This window comes from Zalophus californianus, chromosome 10 (genome assembly GCF_009762305.2).
Source record: "Zalophus californianus isolate mZalCal1 chromosome 10, mZalCal1.pri.v2, whole genome shotgun sequence".
Taxonomy (NCBI): Eukaryota; Metazoa; Chordata; class Mammalia; order Carnivora; family Otariidae; genus Zalophus; species Zalophus californianus.
Window position 1 is genome coordinate 89636555 of NC_045604.1, and position 13035 is coordinate 89649589.

A 13035-nucleotide genomic window follows, 5' to 3' on the forward strand; every position below is an offset into this window, starting at 1 on the left:
GGAAACTATTTAAGAGTTTAAAGGAGAGGAGTTGACCCAATGAGACTCATTTTGTTTTAAAAGTTTAACCTCTTAGAACACTTGTCTTTATATGTTCATATAGATTTTTACACATAGGGTCATGCTGTACATATTGTCTTTCAACAACAAATATTCTCTACAACATCATTTTAAGCAGATAAATACCATCTTGTTTTATGAACGTATTATATTCATTTCAACCAATCCCATTGTGGTGGCTTCATTCTGCTTCCACTTAGCTAAGCTGGGACTCCATTTGTAAGAATTCCTTTCCCTCATTGGCCATGAGCAAAATGGGTGCAAGCTTTGGCAACTGGAAGTGAAGAGACAGCCATTTGTACGCTCTGAAGGTCGGTGTATAGTTCCATTGCCAGTTGGCCTGCACTGGCCCCAGCCACTGTGGGTGTCCTTTGGCTCCTCCAAATCCTGGGTCATGTGCCTGTGATGGGTGTCAGCTTCTCCTGCCAGTTACCCACATCATCAAGGTTGGAGACGATAACACATGCAGGTTCCAGTTTGTCCTTGTAGGTTCCATGCTGTCCTCATGAGCTCCCGTTCATCTTTGCATTTTCCCACCTCATGTGTATCTTTCCTTCCCAACTGTTGACCCTGCTGACTTCACACCCAACACCAGATTCAGAAAAGCCACCACTTGCCCACTGGTTACCTTCCCACTGATTCCCTGCTCCCACAATAAATCTCTTATTCCACGTCACCCTTAGTGCTTCTGCCTCTCTGATCAAACAGTAACTGAACTCTGACCCACTCACTGGGCTGTCTGGGAAGCAAACACTGAGATGGAGTTAGGAGCTTGGAGGTTTACTGGGAGTACCTGGGAGCCTAAAACGGTGAGGAAGCACTGGCCAGAGGGAACTCCAGACTGCAATCCATCTGGCAGAGCCCAGTGGGCAGTTCTGGAGCAAGACTTCCCACTAAAGGACTCCCACAAATGAGCAAAATCCACCTGGCTAGAATCTGTCAACTCCAGCAATCTATGCAGCTGAAGGTCGAGTTCCTTCTTTAAAGGAGACCCCTATGCTGAACCCCAGAGCTGTAACCACCTACACAGTTATACAGTTGGTTGACTCGGGTTTTTCCCTTTGTTATAAATAATACTTAGGTGCCCAATCTGGTAGGTCAGTCTTACTGTACATTCAAATTATTTGCTTAGGATAAATTCCTAGAAATGAGAGTTCTGCATCAAAGAATATGGCCATTTTTAAGGCTTTTAATTTATAAAACCAAATCTGATCCTTAGAAGAATCATGGTTTCAATTAGAATTTAATCAGCATTGAGGCTGGACATCTTTACATGCTTTTGGATATTTCTTTTTAAAAATTTCTTGTTCATATCCTTGTCTCCATGATGTTCATCTTTTTCTAATGGATTTGAAAGAGCTTTTTATATAAAAAAGTAAAAGATTTTAACCCTTTGTCTGATATACATGAGGCAAATAATTCTCCAGTTTGTCCTTTGTCTTTACATTTTTTTCTTTTTCTTTAAAGATTTATTTATTTATTTGAGAGAGACAGCATGTGGGTGTGCCTGCTTGTAAGGAGGGGGAGGGGCAGAGGGAGAGGGAGAAAGAATCCTCAAGTGGACTCCCTGCTGAGCGCAGAGCCTGATCCAGCTAGATTCCAGGATCCTGAGATCATGATGAGCCGAAATCATGACGGCGGAGGCTTAACAGACTGAGTCACCCAGGCACCCCTGTCTTTACATTTTGCAGTGTTGCTTTGGAGACACAGAAATTATAAATTTCTATATAATTAACACTATTAATATCTTCCTTGGTGATTATTATATCTCAAGATTATATTAGTACTCATTTGTCTTTTTTCTAAGCCATTTATTATTTCATTTTACGATTTGATTTGGGAGTCTAATATACAAACATGTAATATGATATTATACTGTACTGGGTGTGTGTGTGTATTTGTACTTTTTTTTAAGATTTACTTATTTAGTTTAGACAGAAAGAGAGAGAGCGCATAGCGGGGAGGGGCAGAGGGAGAGGGTGGGAGAGTCTCAAGCAGACTCCGTCTGAGCACAGAACCCAAGTAGGGGTTCGATCTCACAACCCGAGATCACGCCTGAGCCAAAACCAAGAGTCAGAGGCTTAACAGACTGTGCCACCCAGGCGCCCCTGTACTTTTTTTTTTTTTTGGTCCCATTGATTTTTCTGTAACAGTATCCCAACTGTTTTGATTATTTTGGTTTCGTGATACATATTAACTATTTAACCTATATGCTTAACATATAACCTATATGTTTAACATATAGGTTAAATAGCATATGTTAACATATAAAACCAAAATAATGAAAACGTAGTTATGTTAAATAGTTAACTATTAAATATAATTTTGTTATATTTTATAGTTATATATGTTTAAAAATAAACATAGTTATGTTAATTATTAGTTATATTTAATAGTTAACTAACATAACTACGTTTTCATTATTTTGGTTTCATGATAAATATTAACTAATATACAACTACTTAACTATATTTTACTAATTTTTTTTTTGTTTAAGATAGATTTATTTATTTGACAGAGAGCGCGCGCGCGCGAGGGAACACAAGCAGGGGGAGTGGGAGAGGGAGAAGCATGCCCCCGCCCCCCAGCAGGGAGCCCGACGCGGGGCTGGATCCCAGGACGCTGGGATCACCAGGCAAGGAAGACGCCCAACGCCTGAGCCACGCAGGCGCCCCTGTTTTACTAATATGCCTTTCATGGCAGTGCGCCCAGGGGTCCCGCGGCTGTGTGTCTTGCTTCCGCAGCGTTTGGACGGGACAGACCCCAGGACACCCCTTCTACCAGCCCCCGACCACCTTCCAACCCTTTTTCCAGTCGCAACGTCCAGAGCCAAGTTGTGAACTAGCCTCTGCCTCCCGAACCAGCCAACACCCCACTATGAGCCGCGAGCTCCCCGATTCCTCGGCATCAGGACACCGAGGTGGAGGCCGCCTCCCCGACCTGGCCCACACGCACCTGCGGGCCTCCTACACCTCCCTCCTCTGGGCTTCCGTTCCCACGGCGGCAGCGAGCACGCGGCTCTGCAGGGCACGGGCCCCTTCCTCCCGAGTTGGTGAGGAGCAGCCCAGGCGCCTCCTGAAGATGCAAAAGCTGCGCGGCGGCCTCGCCCTCTTTCTCCCCGGGCGCAGACGTCCAGCAAGCCCCGAAGGTTCTGGAGAAGAACCGGAAGCAGGTGCGTTTGGCCCTGCGAGCGCCGGGTTCTGCCCGCGCACACTCCCACCCAGCTCGGTGACTTCCTGGAGACCCACTTCCGGGTTGAGGAGCTGGTGACCCCCTGACTCACCTCCGCCGGCTGGCCGGCTCCCAGGCTGGACTCAAGCACCCTCCAGCACAACTGGAGGCCTCTGAAGGCCAGCAGGCTTTGAGGGGCCCCTCTGGCACCCCCCCACACACACACACCCTAGGCAGCCTTTAAATGAACCTGGAGCCCTCTCCCCAGCCGTGGACCAAATGGAAACAAAGATTTTTGCAGAAAAAAAAAAAATCATTTCATGATAAATGTGAATTGCTAAAGGGTGAGGCCCATCTTAAAATTTAGGGTTTTTTCTTTTTCAAGTATTTATTTAAATTCCAGTTAGTTAACATACAGTGTAATATTAGTTTCAGGTGTAGAATTTACTAATTCATCACTTCCATACAACACCCAGTGCTCATCCCAAGTGCCTCCTTAATCCCCACCACCCTTTTAAACCATCCGGTCGCCCACCTCCCCAAATTCCTTTTTCAAAAGGTCTACTTCCCTTCCCTGGAAGATTATGCATCTGTGTGGCAAGTAAAAGATGGCCTTAAATTTTTTACTACTTTTCTGCTCCAGAGAGGGAGTCTGTATTCCCTCCACTTGTAGGCTCTATGACTGCTTTGTCCTGACACGTTTTGGCAGAAGTAATGTGCCAATGTCAGGCCCAGGCTTTCCCACGTTTGTCTCTCGGGACACTGTCTGTGGGAGCCCCCAACGGTCAGGGCAGAAGTCTTCACATTGCTAGCTGGAGAACCCAGCCTTCCGGGTATCCCTACCAAGGTCCCAGACCTTTGAGTAAAGTCAAATCAGACCCTACAGACGGTCTGCCTGCTGAATACCACAGAAGAGCCTCAGTCCACACCACAGGCAGCAGAAGAATTGCCCAGCTGAACCCTGGCCCATTCCCTGACCCACAAAATCACCGGTTCTAATAAAAGGGTTGCTTTAAGCTGCTAAGTTTAGGGTGATTTGCTGACACAGCAACAGATGACCTGAGTATCATGTGATAGGCAGTGACTCCAGGTAAGGAGTAAACTCTCCCTCCCCATCAACCTCAGGTTGGGACGTGACTTGCTTTGGCCAGTGGTATCCCAAGTAGACAAGTCATATGGCAGGTGCATGCCAAAACCTATCCGCATTTCCTGCAGCAATTTCGCTTTGCATTCTTACCATGAGAATGGCATGTCCCTGACAGGGCTGCCCCTTGCATCTGGGTCCTGCAGCATGTAGCCACGTGGAGCAGATGTCTGACAACATATAACATAGGCACCAAATAAACTCTTGCTGTTACAAGCCATCCAGGGGCTGTTCACTCCCTCAGTCACACTTAGAATCGAATACACTACATAGCTGTTTTTTCTCTCCCCTTTTATCAGTATTAGGAAAACCCATTTCCCATGATGGAATCTGAAAATGTCAGATACTCATTTCTTCAGCCTCCCTCACAGCTAGAGGTGTTCTTGTTCTGACCAGTGACAAGTGATGGGCAGTCAGTGATGGGAGTATACTTCTGGAAAAGATTGTCCTCAATGACCAGGAGAGGGATATGAAAGGAGTTACCTTTAGCTGCCTTGGCCATCCACTCAGACACCTGTTCTAGACACTGCTCCCATAAGGATGTGATGGCTACAGCCACAGCAGCCATCTTGTAAACATGAGGCAACAAACTGGAGAAGTAAAAGCCAACATACTGAGGAATGAAAGGATAAAAGATCTTGGATCCTTGATAAAATTGTTGAACCCCTCAACAATCTAGGACTGTCTACCACCAAAAACATCTTATAATGTGAGAGAATTGTCTTAGGTGTTTAAGGCACTGTTAGTTGGGAATTCTGTTATTTGTAGCCCCCAAAACCCAACTCGTATATAACTTTTTGTTGATTTTGTAACTGCATTCTGATTTTCCTTTAGGGGATCGACAGACTACAACACACACAGACACACACACACAGACACACACACACACACAGACACACACACACACACACACACACACACACACACACACACACTGCATTTGGTCCAGGTGAGATTGCACTCTCCAGTTCCTGGGGTAAGCGCATGACCAGGTCTGGCGAATCAGAGTGGCCCATCCACCTGGCTATAGTGAGTAAGCTGAGGATCTCTTCTGGGACATTGGGCCGAACTGTCAGGGAAGAGAGGCTCTCTCTTCATTGGGATTGCCGCTTAGGAATTAAAGCAACACCGAGGAGAGCAGAGTTGAGGAATGGAAAGACTAATTTCTGATGATATTATTGAGCTTTTGAGACTCTCCTTTGTCTGGACTATCTACCTTTGGACTTTTCTTTCAGTTATGTGAACCAATAAATTCCTATTCTTTCATAAACCGGTTAACAATGCAAAGAATCCTGACTGATACAGACCAGAGTCCTACTTTATATACGGGGTCAAAGGGCCTCAGCTGAAGTAAAGCAGGGTTTGGAGGGGAGAGTGCTGGGGAGGACAGCAAGCTATGGAAGGACAAGATGTGACAACTCCACGAGGTGGCTGCTCGCATCTGTCTCATAGATAACAGAGGCACTGAAGGGCAAAGCGACTTACCCAAGGTCGTACAGTGAGTAATTAATTAGAAGGGCGCAGATTCAATCGCAGACCTAATAAAACTCCAAAACTCAAGTCATTCCTACTGAGCCACACTGATTTGCAGGGTAGGTCTCTAACCAGAAACCAAGCCCGTATATTGCCTCTCAGACATCAAGAGAGTTTTATTGGTGTTGGCTGGGTGGGGCTGAGGACAACCCAGAGTTTCCTTGTATTTGAGTCACATTCAAGATTCTTTTCTTAACTGTCTTCCTGATCAGTTAAGAAGAGGCAATGGTAGCCATAATTAGATCTATCCAACATGACTACCTAGATCCTTTTACTTGCTTCCCTTCCCAGGACTCCCTACACACCGTCTCCCGTTCAGTTACCTTGGTGAGGAAAGGAGCTCCCTCAGGAACTCCCATCTTTTCTTCAGGATATGTAGATGGTACATGTGTCCGGAAAATTCCAGGTCAGCTAAACCCCTTCAAAGTATCCCTGGTGGCATCAGCTGGGACAGGTCCAGTGCCTGCCCCATACCCCTCAAGTGAGGATCCCAAGCACAAGCCTAGAGCTGCCTCCAGCCCCTCCCTGAGGACTCTGACAGCAGAAAGCTGTTGCTCGTAACATCTCCAGCTCTATGAATCATCCATCATAACGCCCTGCTACTTTTCCCTGGACTTGACCTGTGAGTTGACTCCATTTCCATGGCCAACCTCTTACCAAACCCAATCTGACCAGCAGCCAGCCTGAGGACCAGGGTATCTAGCACACTGTTGGCTGCCTCCGATCTGTCCCGGCAGGAGGCAAGCTCTTCCCAGGACTTCTTGGTCATAGTGCCCTTCAGCCGGGGGTTCCCACAATGTAGGGAACACACAGCTCATGTACACAGGATGATGTCTGGTAGTAACCTCTTGGCTTTAAATAACATCCTTGAATCACGCAATGCAAAGGTCATTTCCTTCAATTCTTCCTCCATCCTTCAGGTCACCAAAGAGAAGCTCTGTTTGGTGCAGATTTGTTTTTACAACTCCTCGACACTTGCTAGTCTCCCTTTTTGACACTCTTTTTTTTGGGGGGGGTGTTCTTTGTACTGCTTTTGTACAGTTATTTATGGCAATTGGTGCTGATTTCTAATTTACAGTGGTGATATTCAGTTTCCTTTATAAGCTCAAATATATCCACTTTAAATGAGTCTGTTTATAGGCAAATAATGAGCGAATAATGACCCAGAGCCTAGGTGCTGTGGCAAGACTGAGGATGGTAAGCAAATCACTTCAATTCAGCAACAGCTGCTCACAGCACAGGGGCTCCCCACAGGTGTCACCATGCTCCCCCCCACTTCAATGAATGTATCCATAGGCGACACTGTCAGAGTCGCTATTGAGAGGGTAAGGGACACACAGCTTCTGCTACCCCAGCCAGACTGATGCCCCTCCCTCCTGCATGACAAGTCTCCAACCTCCTGAGCTTGGGCTGGATCAGGGGGCTTTCCTGCTAAGGGGGCAGAGTGGGGGGGGCGGGCGACAGTTTGCTCCTCCATCCACCAGAATAGGGAGTAGAGTCTTAGGGATCCCCTGGTACTGGAGGATCCAGTAGCAATGACCATTGACACAGAGTGGGTGTGGGCAGGAATGGCTGGGAGGCCCTCCCAAGAGCCTGTAGGCCAAGGGACTGCTCAGTGTTTTATGTATGTTGGAGAACTTCTTATGGAGAGCTGTCACTAGGGGTCTGGCCAGAAGCTTTCGGTAAGTGTTTCTAAAAGTCTGGTCCTTCAACCTCCAACATCAGAATCATGTACTAAAAATATAGATTTCCCTGTAGACTCAGGAGCTCTAAAATGGGGCCAAAGAGTCTGAACCTTTTTTAAAAAGTAATCTCTATGCTCAACATGGGGCTTGAACTCTTGAGATTAAGAGTCACATGCTCTACCAAGAGAGGCAACCAGGTATGCCCCCTTTTTTTTAATTTGAGGTCTAAACTTTCATCAGATATAAAATACCATCAGGAAACATGTCAGTCACAGAAAGACAAATATTGCATGATTCCTCTTACGTGAGACATCTAAAAGAGTCAAATGCATAGAAGTAGACCATAGAACGGTCTTTGGCAAGAGGGGGGGCGATAAGGGAAGCTATTGTTCAATGGGTATAAACAGTTATCCAAGATGAGTAAGTTCCAGAGATCTTCTGTACAGCACTGTGCCTATAGTTAACAATTTGGTGTTGTACACTTAAAAATGTGTTAAGCCAGGGGCGCCTGGGTGGCTCAGTCGGTTAGGCATCTGCCCTCACCTCAGGTTGTGATCTCCGGGTCCTGAATCAAGCCCCGCATTGGGCTCCCTGCTCAGCGGGGAGTCTGCTTCTCCCTCTCCCTTTGCCCCTCCCCCCCTCTCGTTCTCTCTCTCTCTCTCAAATAAATCCTTAAAAAATTTTGTTAAGCTAGTAGATCTCATGTTAAGTGTTCTAAACACACACACACACACACACACACACACAAATACCAGAGTGATACAAGGAAATTTTTGGAGATGATGGATATTTATTACTTGATTATGGTGATGGTAACATGAGTGTATACCTATGTCCAAACTCATCACATGGTATACATCAATTACGTGCAGTTCTTTGCACACCAATTACGATACAATAAAGCTGGGGTAAAATGGAAGCCACCAACACATACAGGAATGGTGAATGCTGAGCAGGTGGTGTGCTGCTAAATGTTTAACAACAGGCTCTCCTAAGCAGAAAAGCCCTGGTCTATTGCCTTTGTCAATGTCCTTGGTGTAAATATCCCCGCCACAGCCAACCCAAGTTACCAACGTGACATCACTGAAAACACAGATGGAAGCCAGAAGCATGCTTGACTCTCATGTGTTGACATAAGACAGCTCCAGCACAGCGCTGGGAGGAGATAATGGGCAGGGCACCAATAGCATCTCCTATAGGCACAGCCAGAGCATTTTGCTGTAGACATAGGATCTCACAATTTTATGTGACTTTTACCCTCTATTCTGTGATATAGCAATGTTTGAACATCTTACCATGAAAAAATGGAATTATTCTCCAAATCTTTGAATAATGTCATGCCCTGGGAAAGTATGTCTTGTTTATTACTTTTATGTCATCTGTGCCCCCACCTGCCCACCCCCATCCGCCTGGCGTGCACCCACAGAATCGGTGAAAACCCATTTAAAAAGTCAGACTTCAAGAATCCCCCCCTCCCCAGTTGGGTCAACCTAATAGTAATGGATATCTCTTGTTTTGCCCAACTGGCATCATTCCCCTTTTTTCTGATAATGACACTTCATTTTCCTGTAAACAGTTCCTCCTTACCCTACCCTCAGTGCTCAGGCTTTAGCAGTTAGCACAGGACACAGGCGGGGTCAGTTAGAGCACTCCGTTCCCTTGGAGCTAGGGACAAGAACCCACTCAGGCCAATGACACGCTTAGCTTGGAATGACTGAAAAAAGGAAATCCCACCCCACTGGATTACTAGGCTAGTAGGATGGAAGCCTGGAGCTTCTGGTGGCCATCCTCCACCATGGGGAAAGAGCCCTCCTGAGAATAAAGCCGACACAAAAGAAAGCCGATTGAGAAATGAATCACTGAGTCCTGATAGCATTATGTGAGCACTTTGAATCTAACGGTGCCTGAGGACACTTCCAGACTTTTCCGGCATTCTAAAGACACTTTCAAACTTTTTAATTCATGAGCCCATTAAATCCCTTCTTTACCCAAGGCGCTATAAGTTGGGTTTTCAGTCGCTCACAACCAGAAGATTGCTGGCTGATTGACAAATCTGAGATCAAATGAGCTAGACTTTATTTAGTACATGCCCTTCTGGCTTTCTCTCCTTGGTCCTAAATAGAATTTAGCATAGACACAAAAATACAGTTTATGGGGGCCCTGCCCCTTGGGTGGCTGAAGATAAATCCCAGGCTGAACTGGTCTGTGTAAGCTAGTCAAAGGCGCCAAAGGGGGTCACTTCAGGATCCGGATGCTCATTTTCTGCTCGATGTCCATCTTCTCTAGGGACTGGTGGGGGGAGATGGGAGGTAGTCAAGAGTTCAATCCTCTAGGCTTCCAACCACCTCTCCCATCCCCAGAGCCCCACCTTTCCTTGGCGACCCGGATCCTTCTGCCCACCTCCTTCCAACTTCCTTTCTCATGTCCATCTGTCCTAGGGACTCCTGATGTCAACTCCCCAGGCCTAAGGGCATTCTGACCTTGGTGAATTCCAGGAAGGACACGGCCCCATCCCCATCTTCATCTGCCTCCTGCACCGTGCGGTCCGCGATGCTCTCCAACTGCTCTTCTGTCACCTGCACCCCAACCATCAGCCGGAGGACCTGGGAGGCGTGTAGGGGGACAGCCATAAAGAGGAGGCCCTAGCCCCATCCCCCAAACCTTGCCCACATCATCCCAAATGGTATTACCCATTTTGTAATCTCTCCCTTATCCATTTTTTTCACTCCCCACCATATTCCCCCAATAATTTCCCCCACTACTTCTCCATTCGAACCCCCATCTGTCTCTCTTCACACTCACCTTAACAATATGTCCAAACTCATTACCCAACCCCAAATCTTATAACCCAACCTCCCTCCATCCTCCACCCCCCCCCCACTTCATCATATCTATTGCAGAGTTTCTGAATCTCAGCACTCTTGAAATTTGGGGCCAGGTAACTCTTTGGGGGAGGAAAGGGGGCTATCCCGTGTATTGAAAGATGTTTAGCAGCATTTTCGACTTCTACCCACCAGATGCTGGTAGTACTGCCCCGTCCCCCAGCTGCGAAAACCAAAAATGTCTCTAGATATCGCCAGTGGCATTCAGGAGGCAAAATCACCCCCAGTTAAGAAGTTAAGATCTATTTCCAACCTCACACGCAACTCCTCCCCATTCCATTTCCCAACTAAACCCCACACAGGCGGGGGTCCGCTTAATACCCCAGTGCTCTGCACCCTCATTGGCCAGTCATCCGGCCCATCCGCCCACAGCCTTTCCCTTCAACCACCACACTTCACACATCACACCTCTTGCCCTTGCATTCTTCTAACCTGTAGCATCTCATGCCTGGAGATCTTTCCATCTCGATCCAGGTCATAGAGCTGAAATGCGACTGGAAGAGAATGGCGGGGGAAGGGAAGGTGGGATTTCTCTGGTTCTCTTCCAGCAGAAGATCACCCTGGAGGTGTGGGGGAGGTCATCTAGACGCTCCCGAAGAGAGGGAGGTGCCTGGAGCCTCTCCCTGGTGTGGTATATCTAGGGTCTCACTTGGGGAGGGGGTCCTCACAAACTCACAGCGAAGTTTATTCATTCTGCTGTTGAGGGGTTCAGGTTCCCTGGGGTCTCGCATGCCTGGGTCCTCATCATCCACAGGTCGAAAATGAGCCAGGATTCTGACAAAGCCTGGGAAATCCACTCGCAGGTTCCTGGGAGCAAGGGAGCAAAGGCAGTGGTCACCCTCCGCCTCTGTGCCTAACTCTCCCCCAAGCCCCAACCCCCGGGGGGCCTCACCCGTCAGGGAAGAAGCTGTCTATAATGCGCTCTCCCAGGGGGTTCACGGCCAGCGCCCCAATCTGCTGCAGATCCATGCGGCTGCCAGGTCAAAGTTCAAAAGGGGGTAGGTAGGGCAAAGACGGGAGACGGATGGTTAGTTAAAGAGGGGAATGGGCCCAGAGAGACAGGTGGCAGGTCCTGAAGCCAGCGCCCCCTCACCTCAGGTAGCCCTTCTTGTTCCTGTCCAGTGCCCGAAACCGGTGGTAGAGGCGGAGCAGACTGGCCTGCGAGACTGCGGGACGGAAGGCGGAAGGGTGACACGGCCGCGGGCGCGGGGGACGCGCGGCAGGACCCTCCCCGGGCGACCCCGGGCCGCGGGCGGGGGACAGGAGCCCGCTGGAGGGGACGCCCGCCAGGGACCTGAGGCCCACGCGGCGAGACTGCAGGGGGCGTGACGACGCACTCCCGCGGGGTGGACCGAGGCACCGGGCCAGCCCTCTCCCCCCTCCCCCCTCTCACCCACCCCCCTGCCGGGCTCGAGGACACCTGGCTGCCCGGCTCCACCGGACCTGGACGCCGGGAGCCCCGGGTTCCCGCGCCCCGCACGCGGGGCGCTCCCTGGAGCCAGCCCCGCTCCGGAACCCCCGCGTGCCCGGGTCCCAGCCCCGCGCCCCGCTCACAGCCCGTCTCCCGCCGGATGCTGTCCCCGTCGGGAATGCGCGCGGCGTGGGAGCCGCGGGAGCCCATGGCTGCACCGGTTGAGCCGCCCGGCCCCGCGTGCTCTCCTCCCGCTCCGGGGCGCGGCCGCCCCAGTGGCCCCAGGGCCGAAGGCCGCAGGCCTGGTGCCGAGCCAGACTCGGGAACCCCTGCGTGCCTCGCCTCCCACCCGCGACCCGGGCGAACAGAGAACAATGCCCAGGGTGGCGGGGTCAGAGGGGCGGCGCGAACAACGGGGCGTTTCATCCCGAGATGGTGAGGTCGCCTGCGCCCCGCCTGCCCTACGCCCGCCCGCCCTGCGTTCTCACGCCGCGGGACAACCGACCCACGTCCCCCCCCTCCGCTCCCCGGCGAGGTCCCCGCTCCCGGCTCCCGGTGGGTAAGGCTGGGGCCCTGACCTTATCGTCCAGAGACGGAATCCATATCCTTCTGGGAAGGGGGCCGGGTGGTAGGCAGGGGAGCTGGACCCCTTTGTCCCAATCCCGGAATGGCCCAGCCTGGGGCCCCTTCCCCAGGCAGGAGGGTGCGGAAGGAGAGGCGTTGAAGGACACCCCCAAGAAGGGGGGAGGGGGGAGGGTCGTGAGCGGTAGAGGGGAGGCTGGGTTGAGTGGAGGGATCACTGGATTTGGAAAGACATGGATTGGAATCCCAGCTATGCGATTAACCCTGGACAAGTCGGTATGATTTGGCTTCATCTCTTTTGTTTCCTCCACACAGTGTAATTGTTGGGGTTTAATTGAGTCAGTGCTTAAAAATCAGGAGATATAACGAGAAATCCAGTCCCCAGCTTCTGAGAAATAGAAAGTTCAGACGCCACCAGACCCCCGTGTGTGCCTGGCACACCTGGTTGCACCTGGGGGACAGGTGTCACGTGTAAATAGGGCATCGCCGCCTGTCCACTGGCCCCAGTCCCCACCCAGCTCAGTTCCCTTCCTTATGTACCTGGTGGAGCCTCCGGTAGAAGCTCCA

The 13035-nt window shown here is 49.8% G+C and overlaps 1 protein-coding gene across 1 annotated transcript; it reads right to left on the bottom strand.

Annotated features, from left to right (window-relative positions):
• Nucleotides 1-9652: 9652 nt before the first annotated feature.
• CHP2 (calcineurin like EF-hand protein 2) lies at nt 9653-12237 on the bottom strand. The gene is made up of 7 exons (XM_027612094.2): nt 12030-12237; nt 11569-11641; nt 11368-11448; nt 11152-11282; nt 10908-10969; nt 10074-10196; nt 9653-9882 (listed from the first exon to the last, which is right to left on the bottom strand). Exons 1-7 carry the CDS (start codon nt 12094-12096, stop codon nt 9829-9831), a joined length of 591 nt encoding a protein of 196 aa, XP_027467895.1. The 5' UTR covers nt 12097-12237; the 3' UTR covers nt 9653-9828.
• Between the last annotated feature and the right edge of the window lie 798 nt (nt 12238-13035).